The 15378-nt window shown below is 40.3% G+C and overlaps 1 protein-coding gene across 6 annotated transcripts in view; it reads right to left on the bottom strand.

The window, feature by feature from the left end:
• ARMC3 (armadillo repeat containing 3) overlaps positions 1–15378 on the bottom strand; it is a 116564-nt gene that overhangs the window by 59831 nt on the left and 41355 nt on the right. For all 6 annotated transcript variants that reach the window (XM_043541323.1, XM_043541321.1, XM_043541319.1 and 3 more), the window contains exons 10-11: positions 9961–10113; positions 9731–9836 (exon numbers count right to left, since the gene is read on the bottom strand). In XM_043541323.1, coding sequence (XP_043397258.1) covers positions 9731–9836; positions 9961–10113 — 259 coding nt within the window. The remainder of the gene's footprint in view (positions 1–9730; positions 9837–9960; positions 10114–15378) is intronic.

The following is a 15378-nucleotide window of genomic DNA, read 5'->3' as shown; positions in this document are numbered from 1 at the left end:
ACAGAGCCCGGCTCCCCTCTGTGACCAATTTGGCTGACCACTACATTAATCCAGACTCTGAACTGGTAACTATAAACATCGACCGGCGGGACTGTGTGCATGTGATGTGTGTGACTAAAAAGCATAAGCTAACTGCTGTATTCTCAATAAATACAGCTTGTTGCCTTTTCCCCTATAAAAAAATCTCATGTGCTTTGTATAAGCATAACATTTTTGGTGGAGAATGCAAAAGGGGAAGAATATGCGCTGTAATAGTTGAAAATACTGCTAAGAAGGTATATCACACACTTAAAAGTGATCAATCATTCAGGTGTGCGCACCCCCAGTCATAGAGATACCGCGCAGTAAAGAGGGAACCATTTGTGGTTAATATTGTCTTCACTGTTGGTATTCTATGAATTGAGAATTTTGATGGTTAAAAGGTATACACACACTCAGTCGTAGCAGGGCTAAGAAACAGAAGAAAGGTTTAGCAGTCCTCTCTCCACCCCAGGTTGCTGGGGGGAAAATAATTGGAGGTGGGTATACCCCCAATCGTAGTAAAGGTCGGGCAGTAGGAGGAGGACTTAGAGATCCTCGCTCCAAACTGAAAAATCCTAGGTGCATACACCCTCAGCTATAGCAAAACTGAGCACAAGAGGAGAACTTAGTGCTTCTTGCTCTGATCCTGGGAGAGATTTTTATGTTTGGTGTATGAACCCTTGGTGGTAGTAGTCCAAGTTATACAGAGGGAGGCTTAGCATCTCTCCCTCTGGCCCGGAACAGGTTACATTTGTAAGCCCCGGCACTGGCACGGTCAACAGGGGTGAAAAAAGGAATTTGTAAGCCTCGGCACTGGTGTGGGCAACACAAAATCTTAAAAGTAATTAAAAATACCAACCAAAGACCTTAAATACAAAATATTCACATGAAAGGCTATCAAAATAAAAAACTCAATAATAATGGGGGATTTCAATTATCCCCATATTGACTAGGTACATATCGCCTCAGGACAAAATGCAGGGCCAAAATTTCTCGATACTTTAAATGACTGCTTCTTGGAGCAGCTGGTACAGGAACCCACAAGGGGAGAGGCAATTCTCGATCTAGTCCTGAGTGGAGCGCAGGATCTGGTCCAAGAGGTAACAGGACCACTTGGAAATAGTGACCATAATATAATAACATTTAACATTCCTCTGGTGAGAAGAACACCTCAACAGCCCAACACTGTGGCATTTAATTTCAGAAAGGGGAACTATGCAAAAATGAGGAGATTAGTTAAAGAAATTTAACTAATTTAGAAATTTAAAGGTACAGTGACTAGAGTGAAATCCCTGCAAACTGCATGGACACTTTTCAAAGACACCATAATAGAGGCTCAACTTAAATGTATACCACAAATTAAAAAACACAGTAAAAGAACTAAAAAAGAGCCGCCGTGGCTTAACAACCATGTAAAAGAAGCAGTGAGAGATAAAAAGGCATCTTTTAAAAAGTGGAAGTCAAATCCTAGTGAGGTAAATAAAAAGGAGCATAAACACAGCCAAATTAAATGTAAAAATGTAATAAGAAAAGCCAAAAAGGAGTTTGAAGAACAGCTAGCCAAAAACTCAAAAAGTAATAACAAAATGTTTTTTAAGTACATCAGAAGCAGGATGCCTGCTAAACAACCAGTGGGGCCCCTGGACGATCGAGATACAAAAGGAGCACTTAAAGACGATAAAGTCATCGCAGAGAAACTAAATGAATTCTTTGCTTCAGTCTTGACAGCTGAGGATGTTACGGAGAGTCCCAAACCTAAGCCGTCTTTTGTAGACAAATCTGAGGAATTGTCACAGACTGAAGGAGGTTTTGGAATTAATTAAGAAACTTAACAGCAATAAGTCACTGGGACAAGATGGCATTCACCCAAGAGTTCTGAAAGAACTCAAATGTGAAATTGTGGAACTATTAACTATGGTTTGTAACCTGTCCTTTAAATCAGCTACTGTACCCAAATGACTGGAAGATAGCTAATGTAACGCCAATATTTAAAAAGGACTCTAGAGTTGATCCTGGCAATTACAGACCGGTAAGTCCAATGTCAGTACCAGCCAAATTAGTTGAAATGATAGTAAAGAATAAAATTGTCAGACACATAGAAGAACATAAATTGTTGCGCAAAAGTCAACATGGTTTCTGTAAAGGGAGATCATGTCTTACTAATCTATTAGAGTTCTTTGAGGGGGTTAACAAACAGGTGAACAAGGGGGATCCAGTGGACATAGTATACTTAGATTTCCGGAAAGCCTTTGACAAGGTCCCTCACCAAAGGCTCTTACGTAAATTAAGTTGTCATGGGATAAGAGGGAAGATCCTTTCATGGACTGAAAACTGGTTAAAAGACAGGGAACAAAGGGTAGGAATAAATGGTAAATTTTCAGAATGGAGAGGGGTAACTAGTGGTGTTCCCCAAGGCTCAGTCCTAGGACCAATCCTATTCAACTTATTCATAAATGATCTGGAGAAAGGGGTAAACAGTGAAGTGGCAAAGTTTGCAGATGATACTAAACTGCTCAAGATAGTGAAGACCAAAGCAGACTGTGAAGAACTTCAAAAAGATCTCTCAAAACTAAGTGATTGGGCAACAAAATGGCAAATGAAATTTAATGTGGATAAATGTAAAGTAATGCACATTGGAAAAAATAACCCCAACTATATATACAATATGATGGGGGCTAATTTAGCTACAACTAATCAGGAGAAAGATCTTGGAGACATTGTGGACAGTTCTCTGAAGACGTTCAAGCAGTGTGCAGCGGCAGTCAAAAAAGCGAATGGGATGTTAGGAATCATTAAAAAAGGGATAGAGAATAAGACGGAGAATTATTGTCCTTATATAAATCCATGGTACGACCACATCTTGAATACTGCGTACAGATGTGGTCCCCTCATCTCAAAAAAGATATACTGGCATTAGAAAAGGTTCAGAAAAGGGCAACTAAAATGATTAGGGGTTTGGAACAGGTCCCATACGAGGAGAGATTAAAGAGGCTAGGACTTTCCAGCTTGGAAAAGAGGAGACTAAGGGGGGGCATGATAGAGGTATACAAAATCATGAGTGGTGTGGAGAATGTGAATAAGGAAAAGTTATTTACTTGTTCCCATAATATAAGAACTAGAGTCCACCAAATGAAATTAATGGGTAGTAGGTTTAAAACAAATAAAAGGAAGTTCTTCTTCACTCAGCGCACAGTCAACCTGTGGAACTCCTTGCTTGAGGAGGTTGTGAAGGCTCGGATTATAACAGGGTTTAAAAGAGAACTGGATAAATTCATGGAGGTTAAGTCCATTAATGGCTATTAGCCAGGATGGGTAAGGAATGGTGTCCCTAGCCTCTGTTTATCAGAGGGTGGAGATGGATGGCAGGAGAGAGATCACTTGATCATTACCTGTTAGGTTCACTCCCTCTGGGGCACCTGGCATTGGCCACTGTCGGTAGACTGGACACTGGACCGGATGGACCTTTGGTCTGACCCAGTATGGCTATTCTTATGAAAGGAGTCCCCTAAGGAAAATGCTCAGGTAGAGCCAAAAAAGCTGCCGTGTGTGCAAAAGATTACCCCTTTTAAACAAATCTCAAATTTATAAACCTTTCAACCCTAATAAAAAGGGATTCAGCTGCACTCTGGCTATTGTGGAAAGCCTGTAATGAGGTGTTCCTCCGGCTGGTCAATTGCCAAGCAAAAAACACTGCACTGCATGAAAAGCTCGGTGCGAGAAAGCAAAACACCAATATATGGAAAGTATTGACTACAGGGGTTCACGGCCAATTGGACATGCTTAAGGACGCTGTACAAAAACTAAAAGCAAGGGAAAAAGAATTACTAAAACAAATAAAAGAATAAAATAAAATAAAAAAAAATCCCAAGTCCTACAGGGCATAGTAAAGAAACTAATATTAAAACAAGGCAGAGCTCCTGCAAGTCATAATCGCTGCAAATTGATTATCAAGCAGCTTAACTAGAAGCTAGGCTTCGCAATCCACCAGGTTGCAGCAGTCACAGCAAAAGAATGGGATCAAACACTGTCCAGGGTAAACCCTGACTGGGAGGAAGAAATATGGGACCCCAGGGAAACCTGGGAGGAAAATATATGAAATAGTCCGCAAAAATGTATACACAATGGGTGCTCTCCCATGGCCCCAGTAGCGGCGATCCAACATACCACTCTAATAACTCCCGTAGTGGGTGGGGGTAGCACAACCGTTACCACAGTTCCAGTATCGATCACCAGCTTAAAGACAATGGCTGACATTTGGGGACCCTGAACCGAGACATCTTTTCTAGATGGTTTACCAATGCAGTTTTACTTGCAAAAAGGGAAGGGCTAACTACCCTGGAAGTCTATCAACTCATGTGGGTATGTGCAGCCCCGGAAATTAGAGCCACTTTGGATAGGTTGGTAGTCACTGACAACGTTGGTTTCCTGGGTCTAATGGCAACATTTGGGGAACAGATAGGTAGATGTAATATACAAATATGTATAATGTATAATATATATATACAAAAAAGGTCTCTTATGTGGTGGCAATAAAACCAGCAGTTACCTATACAAACAAAAGCGGTACAAAAGGGATCAATGGGAATATGCTAGGGGTCGTTCCCAAGGACGAGCGAATAGGGGTCAGCAGGGGGATCGGGTATACCCAGATCTCTGGCAATATCAAGCCAACACCTCTAGGCATTAAAAAAGCATTAAAAAAATAGTAAGTCATACCAAAAAAATTGACCAGACAAGCTGCCTCTAATTCTAGCAGCTATTCGCAGCAGCAACAGGCTAAAAACCAAAATCCAGCCTTTTCAAATTACGTTTGGACAATCAATGCACCTTATAATTAACATTAGCCACCTAACACAAAATAAAAAAAAAATCCCTAATGTAACACAGCATAAATATTTATAGTGGCTTAAGCAGCTGCAGAAAAACAAAACCACTCTCCAATATAGGGTTAATCAAGCTATCAAACAAATAAATAAAAAAATCCATGCACAAAAGCATACTAAAACAGCCCTATAAAAAACAAAAAAATCAAACCATATATCTCAAATTAAAAAAGGGGGGCCACGCATTAAAATCAAAACAAACAAAACCCTATTCCATAGTGGACCGCCTCAGCCCACTAGTTTACTGTATTAAAAAAAAAAAAAATTAAAATGGGTACGTCTCACAAATTAAATTTTTTGCATAAATAATAATGTCTTAAACTTTTTACAAAAACACCCTCCTAAAATTCAAAACATAAAGCGCTGGCTCAACCACTACTACCCTCCAAATCCATAAAACCCCAGTATAAGGTTTAGCAGTCCCTGTTCTTGGGGGCCTGTATGTCCCAGATATTTAAAAATATCTTGGGAAAGCCCACCACAATCTCTTCCCTGGTCAAAAATAATTCCCTCCTAACTAATCAAACATAAATCCCCATCAAAAAAAACAAAAATCCTCTTAAAATAATACAATAAAAATACAAATCAAATCCTAAGGCCACTAAAAAATACCAATATTTATGCCTGGAACGGGGAAGTGGAACTTAAAGTTCACCTTATAAACATCACAAAAACAGCTAAAATTAAAAAATAAAACTGCCTTAGCCATAAAATGCACTAAAATGCAAATTCTCAATTTAGCATCACTCGAACATAAAATGTTCTGGGTAATATCAAAAAATATTAAAATACTAAAACACCTTTTAAAACAACCACAACAAAAATCTTTATTTAATGCCTATAAGCATAAATAAATAGAATATGCCTCCAGCATAATTAAGTCTAAACTGCTACTAAAAAAATTATTATCAAAATTGCCCATCAACAATCTGTAAAGGCAAAGTTATGAAAAGCCAGGCCACTATCAAAATTGACCATGGGATCTTCCTAGTTACCTCGCATTATGGATCAATGGGCCAACCCCCCACCCAAAAACCTACTAAATACACAACAAGAAAAGGAGGACTTGTGGCACCTTAGAGACTAACCAATTTATTTGAGCATGAGCTTTCGTGAGCTACAGCTCACTTCATCGGATGCATACTGTGGAAATCGCAGAAGACATTATATACACAGACACCATGAAACAATACCTCCTCCCACCCCACTCTCCTGCTGGTAATAGCTATAGATAAGCTATTACCAGCAGGAGAGTGGGGTGGGAGGAGGTATTGTTTCATGGTGTCTGTGTATATAATGTCTTCTGCGATTTCCACAGTATGCATCCGATGAAGTGAGCTGTAGCTCACGAAAGCTCATGCTCAAATAAATTGGTTAGTCTCTAAGGTGCCACAAGTCCTCCTTTTCTTTTTGCAAATACAGACTAACACGGCTGTTACTCTAAATACACAACAGTGTACAAAGTGGGACCCTTGTAAATGGGTATGCCTCTCTCTGCCTGCCACCATAAAACCATGCAATAAAAATACATCGTTAAGAACATACATTTAAAATAAACTTAAAAATGTAACACGTGTTTTATATAATGAACAATATATATGTGTTATATCCTAAAAAACAATATTTAAAAAAAAGTATTAGCCAGCCACCAGTAAATAAGTGTAAATGCAATGCTAGCACTTTATACACCAATAACCACACTTATTACCTCTGTAAGCTAAAAAAAGCTCAAAGTACCGTAATCACCTCCTTGATTAACTTCTCCATCTCCCTTGGTTTAAACTGGCAAAAATTAGCTAATCATCTGCTTCTAAAAGCAAAAATAACTCAGTTTTTGGGGAAAAAAAACAAAACAAAAAAACCCCAAAAATATAAAAAAACAAATTCTCCAAATAACACATGCAAATAAAAACATAATTAAAACTGCTAATTCTAAAAAAACCTCACTGCATATCATTGGTATAATGTTTTTACAAGCTGGTCTCCCACTTCCAAAGGTATATTGTCAATCATGCTTCATCCATAGTTAATTGTATTGGTACTATCCCGTGTTTGCCCAATTAAAATGTTCTGTATGTGTTTCTAAATAAAAAAAATGTTTATCAACTTGCAACCACAAGCTCAAATTACCTCCCAATACATTGCTATGAAACAATTATATAAAATATGACTCAAAAATTGTTCTCAAAGGGTCAAAAGGGAAATTATGTTGTACCATGGGTACTGTGCTATATAATTAATTATGTTTTGGCTGTATACATTGTATGTTTTATAATAAAAATTAAAATATTAAAATAAATAAATAAAATAGTAAATACTAATATTAACCATTTTCTTTTTATGCCTTGTAGGCAACAAACAAAGTTTTGTCTTTGTCTATGTTAATTAAATTTTAAAAATTTCAAAAGCCCAAGCCCCAGTATGAAAAAAAATAATTACAAAATTTGGTAAGGTCTAATTTACAATGCCTTTCTTATTCAACATAAAACACTGCTATTTGTTACCTTTTAAAGGTCTCTGCAAAAAACTATTTGCATAAATAAAAAATGTATGCATCTATCATATATATATAAAGGCCATTTTTAAAGCCAAATGGCCAAAAAACCCCACCAAAACGCCAAAAAAAATCAATGCGCACCCATGGTTAAAAAGGGGCAAATTAACAACCCTAAAGTAAAGGCTAGCATCCTTAAAACACAAAATAATTAATTAAATCAAAACCAAACAAAATAACCCTCCCAAAGGTGTTTTAAGCCATCAAAAAATAACACCCACTAAAAATAATCAATTATAAACTAACACAGCAAAATCTATAAACTTCAACAACAACAAAAAACTATAAAAACAAAATGCACTGCCACAGGGCTTTGGGTTCGTCTTGCCAACAGCTCCAAAAGCATCAAATCGCAACCAACAAAGCCCAGCTCCCCTCTGGAACCAATCTGGCTGGCCACTAAATCAAACCAAACTCTAAACTAACAACTATAAACATCGACTGGCAAAACTGTGTGCATGGTGTATGTGTGTAACTAAAAAGCATATGCTAACTGCTGTATTCTCAATAAATGCAGCGTGTTGCCTTTTCCCCTATAAAAAAATTGTGTGTGCTTTCTATAAGCATAACAGCTCAAGTAGCATCCCATTGTGGACCTTTTGCAGCATCTTGCCACAGCCTTAGGTCCCTCTGGGCCTAGGCGCCAACTTTTCCAGGTGCCGGTGGGTGCTCTCCCCCGCCTCTGCCCCACCCCCATCACAACCCCTTCCCCAAAGTCCCCACCCCAACTCTGCCCACTCCTTGCCCTATTGGACCCCTTCCCCAAATCCCCGCCCCAGCTCTGCCTCTTCCCAGAGCGCACCTCGTTTCCCCTCCTCCCCTCGCAGCGCTTCCCGACGCGAAACAGCTGTTTCGTGCAGCAAGCGGTGGGAGCTAGGGGGAGAAGCGGAGCGGCAGTGCACTCAGGGGAGGAGGCGGAGTGGAGGTGAGCTGGGGCCGGGGGGGCGGGGGGGAGGAGGGCTGGGAGCTGCCAGTGAGTGCAGAGCATCCACCAATTTTTCCCCGTGAGTGCTCCAGCCCCGGAGCACCCATGGAGTCGGCGCCTATGCCTCTGGGCAAGGCGGACATAAAATTGGAGGGGCCTAACTTCAAAATGTCTCTATAGTTCAGTCACACCATTCGCTCACTGCTCCTTGGTCTCCTCAGCAGTCTCCCTCAGTCAGGGACGCAGTGCTTCTTCCCCAGTGGCTACCCCTCTTTAAGTTAGCCACTATGCTGTTCTTGTCACACCAAAATGTATATGTTGCTGTTGGCTTTATGATTTAACACTCTGCGAGCTTATAAGAAGGAACTAATACATAACTAATAAAATGGTTCTATTCTCATTAGTCCCATTTGTGACTAGAATATCCTCAACATCATTACACAGCAAATTCACATCATTTAAAGATATATCTGCATTCCCATTAAATGTATTTACTTTCAGTGGTTTACAAGTGAGACAAAAAACAAAAACAAAACTAAAAACAAACAATAAACAAACCCAGTTCTAGGATGAATATGGATTACAGTATCTCAGGCTGGATTTTTTTTTCCAAATTAAAAAAAGGGTTAGTATTTTTTTTTTAGTTATATGAATATAAAACAAATAGGGGCCAGATTCTCAGCTGGTGAGCTGGAGCTATGCTGATTTGTATCAGCAAAGGGTTTGGCCTTATCATTCATGAGTCCAAAGTTACTCTTTGGCTCATCTATGACTCAGAAAAGAGTTTCATTTACAAGTGAAGTTAGCAAGTAATTATAGTCACACAGCATTCATCCTGCACACCCATTTAATGTAAGTTATTGCTTTCTGATCTACAAAGCAGACCTAAGATCAGATTCACCAGTCCATCTAAGGTTGGTGCAGGACTGTGTGATAACAGAAAAGTAAATTTAAGCCAGCTTTACATTCCCCTGATCCTTGATCTGTGCATAGATCAGCTCAGCCAAAGGCTGCTGTAATTTACATCGGCTGCCCAGGGCCTCAATGAACAGTTTGCAGCTGGACACTACCATAGTGTAGGGATGTCCTGACCACATCCCTTACATTGAGGACTAATGGGGGTGGCATAGAACTGCCATACCAGCTCATCATCATCAAGAGATTCCCCTGGTAGCTGCAGCAGGTTAAAGTCTGGCCTCTTGGCTACAATACTGTGCTCTCTTTTATGTATGTGTAACTCCCACTGACATTGACTAGAGATCTAGGACATTGACTGGAGAATTTTTTAAAAATCAAAGTATGTCCAGATTAGTATTTTACATAGTTATTTACAAATTGCACACTTACCTTGCATTGCTAGGACTGGCTGTTGTCAGATTAGCCAGAGCTATGGCAGCACCTTCTTTTACTTCTTCATTCTCACTGCTTAGCAACTGAACTAGCTGGGGAATCCCTTTAAAAAAATAATTGTACATATGCTGCTTTAAATAACCCATGGGAAACTGTAAAATGATAATACGGTCCTTACAAAATGGAGCTTAATGGAGCTAACTCCATCTCCTCCCCAATTTACTCACCTTGGATTCCAAAAGCATCTTTGCTTGCTAAACTCTCACACATAGCAGAAATAGCTTGAGAAGCAGCAGCTTTAGCACCATCATTGTCAGTTCCCAAAAGGGTTACAAGGCACTTTTCAATCTCTTCTTCATGCAAAATTCTTCTATTTTCAGCTTTACACAAAACAAACAAAAAATAGCATTAATCTTCATAGAAATAGGATTGCAAATGAGAACGACATCTATTTGATCTCACACATTTGTTCCTTGCTTTTGATACAAATGAGAGACTAAAGCCCAGCATGTGGCATCACAGTTCAAGGCAATTGCACCTATACTCCTCCCTCCTGGTCCACCAAGGGCACTCACTCTAGCTCCCGGTTCCTCAGCTGTCACCTCTCCTGGGCAGAGACCCGCATTAAAAGGCAAGGGAGATAAAAAGGATGCATTTTAATAACCAGCTTTAAACACAAATAACCAAATTCAGTCGAGAGTTTGTTTCCTGATTGTGCAGACTCAGTGATTTAGCTTTCACATTTTCTGTTTACTACAGTCATACTCTTTAAGGGATATATTCTTCCCTCAGTTCATGCTAATAGGAGTCATGTACATGAAATTTAAAGGCAAATATACAAGTAAAAGAACAATTAAGCTGTGTACTTGATGGTTCCCATATCAGCCACAGTATTATATGGACCAAACAAAAGACAAAGGCAGATAAAAAACGTGCAACTCATAGTTCTTCATTAAAATGCAGCTTTAAAGAAAATGTTAAAAGACTTGGGCTCAGTCTTGCCCTATGCTGCACTGATGTGCCGGGGCAAGGAAGAGTGCACAGGAAGTCTCCTCCTACTATACAAGAAGGAGCACAAGATCTTTCCACAGCACTCAAAGGAGGGCTGGCCTATAAGCTTGGAGAACTCACCTACCTCAAAATAGGTGTGGTCTGAAGTTTAGAGGGCATGTCCAGCTCCCTCCCTTCACCCAGCAAGGCTACATGTTGCTGTCAGCAATCCTGTTCAGGGTAACAATAAAGTGCACACCAGAGTGCATCCTCCCTGACTGGCAGGAGTCTGTAGCAAAGGAAGCACTGGATAGCATATCTGCTGCTCTTCATCACTGTAATCACTAGGGCCGAGAGCCAACAAAACACTCAAGCATGTGCATAACCCATGCTTGTGAGTAGTCCCATTGACAGCAATAGGGCTACTTATGTGCTTAAAGTTATGCATATGGAGTAAAATTTTCAAAAGTTCATCAGTGATTCAAGAGCTCAAATTCCATTGACTTTCAATGAGACAGATATATAAATCACTTAGCCACTTTTGACATTTTTGCCACAACTATTTAAATCCTTTGCTGAATCAGAGCCTAGGGCAAGATGCAGCCCGCAATCTGTGGTCTAACTGAAAAAAAGAAGATAATTTTAATATTATCTAAAACATTTACATTCATTTTATAAATTTATTATTTTATGTTATTGAAAATTGTTCTTCTCAATAAAAACAGAACTTCTGTGATAGTTTTGGTTTGGCTTAAAAAAATTCTCAGTTTGACCAAAGCTAATGAAAACTAGATTTTCAATCAAGCCCTATTACTGCAGAAATGGCTCAATGCATACATATCACAAGGCTATCGTTTTCTCTTTTCCAGACAGTTTCTACATATTTTATACTCATCAAAGCTACATAATCTACATCACAAAGTATAATACACAAAAACTCAAGTGTTGGGAGAATTTTAAGCAACAGCAGAAAGAAACTTGGCACAGCATTGACGTGTAACAGCCAACTCTCTCAAGAGGGCATTAAATGGGATTACAGACTGATTTGACAAGTAATAGACTTTGCTTCCGACCTGTTGCTTGCCAAACTAGTCTGTAATCCCTAATAACGCTCTCTAGGGGAGTCTTCTTGCTTCAGTAATTTGTTTTGATATGGCAAATTCATCATTGCTATATGGAATTTTTGTATTTTTTTAAAATGCTATTCTTATTTTTCCAAATGCCATGTGTGATTAAGGATGAACATTTTTTTCAAATATAGGTAAAAAATATATTTACTGCCTACATGAAGGCAAATTAAGAACATTAATACTCTGTAGTAGTTCCTTTAAACTAGTAAATATAGCCATTTCAAATGTATTAGAAATAATCTAGAACAGCAAATTTTGATTTGACTTTATTGTATACTATTACAGTGTATATATAAAGAAAATTATTAACATTTTAAGTTTCATTTTCCAATTGTATTCTAAGGACAAATATTTCTGGCTGACCCTATCTCTATTTGCATGAGCTTGTCCATTTGGGTTTTATTATGGGCCTTTTATGTACAATAAAGCAGCATCATTTTGCACCAAAGCACTTCTCATGCTCATAAATCTCTTGACCCTGGAATTATTTGAATATATTGATCTAATACTACACAGAGCAATCAGACACAGGCAGCCAGCAGAGTCTGGAGGACCAACACCTCATCCTGTTTTTGAGCACTGAGCCCATCATGAACTAACTCTTGTTTAGGTTGGTTTTTTTTACTACTCCTCATTTTTACCCCAAAACTAGGAACAAAGAGCCCAATACACTATTGCCCTGCACCTTCTCTAATAATTTATACCAAAGCAAAGTTAGGTCAAAGTGGATGAAAAATACTACTAAATTACAATTACAGAATTTTAAATACATTTTGTTCTCACTTTGCACTCATGTAAATGACTGCATTATTTGTGAGACAACAGTGAATCAGGGTCAAAGCTTGCAATCCATAACTCTGGATGTACAAAATAAAAGCCCTGCAAAGGAACTGTATTAAATACAGAATTTTGTGGCACAACAAAGCACAGTGATTAAACTGCCAGTTTGGCCTTATATAAGCAGAACACTGAACTAAAGATGGTGTCCAAAATTTAATAAAATATTTATCCCACCTAAGTTGCTTTGTTCATATAGTGTAACCCTTTTGTGACATCTTTCCCAACAAAGAAAAGCTAAGGCAAATACTTTTTTGAAGGATGACATGCAAAAAAATAATGTGTTTACTAGCATCACATCCATCAGGAAAAAAGCAACTTCAGCTACAGCTGCCAACACTACTTATTTCAGAAACTGGCACTGGTTTATAGCTAACTGTTGCCGTCAGAAAATAGATACATGTACCATCATAACAGAGGTACAATTTCCATTTTAATGCAAGACCATAATTCTTTTTCTCTACCCTGCTGGAAATGTTCTCAAAATCCAGCTGTGTTCACCAAACCTGCAAAGGGCAGATTACTGTATAGTTATAACAGATTTTAATGATGAAATCACATGCTGACTCAGGACTATAATGCACTATATTGGATTTCTGCCCAAGAAGTCATGCACTTACATTTTAATCAGAGTAATAATCGAGTACTATATCAGACACTAGGCATACTACTAATGCAATGAATTTACAAATGTTCCATGTTTAGTACATTTACAGTACAAAAAATTCCCAAAACACAATTGCATACGGTTGATTCTGATTTACCCCTACACTGTTCCTGGTAATTGCTACTGTTCCACCTTTTCTTCAGCTGAGAAGTTAACTTTAGATCATGAGCCTGTCTAGCAGCAATGTATTTAACATCTCCCTCTCTCCCTGGTGCCATGTCTAGGAGCTAATATATTGGACAAAAAGAAAAGGAGGACTTGTGGCACCTTAGAGACTAACAAATTTATTTGAGCATAAGCTTTCGTGAGCTACAGCTCACTTCATTGGGTGCATGCAGTGGAAAATACAGTGGGGAGATTTATATACACAGAGAACATGAAACAATGGGAGTTACCATACACTCTGTAACGAGAGTGATCAGGTAAGGTGAGCTATTACCAGCAGGACAGCGGGGTAATAGCTGGTAATAGCTCACCTTACCTGATAATAGCTCACCTTACCTGATCACTCTCATTACAGTGTGTACGTAGAGGATCTCCCAGTCGATTGCGATCTCCAGCAGCACAGCGGGGCTGCCGCTAAGACAGGCTCCCTGCCTGCCTGGTCCCCACGCCACTCCCGGAAGTGGCCAGTCTGGCCCCGGAGCCCCAGGGGCAGAGGGGCAGGGGTCTCCCTCCACACACTGCTCCTGCCTGCAAGCACCATCCCCGCAGCTCCCATTGGCTGGGAACGGGGAGCTGTGGCCAATGGGAGCTGCGGGGGTGGTGCTTGCAGAGAGGGCCAGTGCGTGGAGCCACGTGCCGCCTCCCCACCCTCAGGGCTGCAGGGGCGTGTTTCCATGAGTAGTGTGGGGCCAGGGTATGCAGGGAGCCTGCCTTAGCGGCAGCCATGTACACCACCGACCGGGAGCCACCGGAGGTAAGTGCTGCCCGGCGGCAGGCCGCACCCCAAGCCCCAGCCCTAAACCCCCGTCCCAGAGCCAGCACCCTAAACCAGCCCTGAGCCCTCTCCCAGAGCCAGCACCCCATACCCCCTCCTGCACCCCAAACTCCCTCCTGCACCCCAAGCTCAAGCCCCAAGCCCCCTTGCAGAGCCAGCCCCCCAAAGCAGCCCTGAGCCCTCTCCTAGAGCCAGCACCCCGTATCCCCTCCTGCACCCTTACAGTCTGCCCCAGTCCAGAGCCCCCTCCTGCACTCAAACTCCCTCCCAAAGCTTGCACCCCTTACCCCCTCCTGCACCCCTTACCCCCTGCCCCAGGCTCAGCCCAGAGCCCCCTCCTACACTGCAAACCCCTCGGCCCCAGCCCAGAGCCCGCAGCCGCTCCCGAACCCCAGCCCCCTACGCCAGTCTGGTGAAAATGAGTGAGGGTGGGGGAGAGCGAGTGACGGAGAGAGGTGGGGATGGAGTGAGTGGGGAGGAGCTTTGGGGAAGGGGTGGGGCAGATCCTGGGTTGTCCTTAAATTCAAAAAATGATTTTGGGCATAAAAAGGTTGGAGACCACTGATCTACGCCATATATCGTAGTATGAAGAAGAGACCAAGCCTTTATACTGAGACCATTGATTGCGTTTGTAAAGAAAGGTAACGAGAAGATGCATCATCACTGACAGTTATATCCGAGGACATAAGATTGTATGATACAGTAATAATTATGAGTAGTTCTTGTCAGCATGTGCTTTAGGAATGTCGTACTGTAGATGTTAAAACAGTAGGACACCAAAATGCAAAAAAAGGTGAGCAAAGGGGGAAGAGAGGTATGTGTTTATATGCAAGAAGTAAATGTGAAAGAAGAAATAAAAATATATTGTAGTAGTAGGAACATAAGTAATCTACTTGGAATGCAGTACATGGAAATCTGTCATAGGACTATGAAAAATGGTGTTTACATTCTTATTGTTCATTTTTTCCCAGAATGTCATAATAAAATAGCAACACTGGAAAAATACATCATGAAAGTCTTGACACAATCTCCTCCTCTCCAATCTATGGTGCCAATCATCAATGTACAGAACTCTCACTGA

Source organism: Chelonia mydas, chromosome 2 (assembly GCF_015237465.2).
Source record: "Chelonia mydas isolate rCheMyd1 chromosome 2, rCheMyd1.pri.v2, whole genome shotgun sequence".
Classification (NCBI taxonomy): domain Eukaryota; kingdom Metazoa; phylum Chordata; order Testudines; family Cheloniidae; genus Chelonia; species Chelonia mydas.
This window is presented reverse-complemented; position numbering and strand designations above follow the sequence as displayed.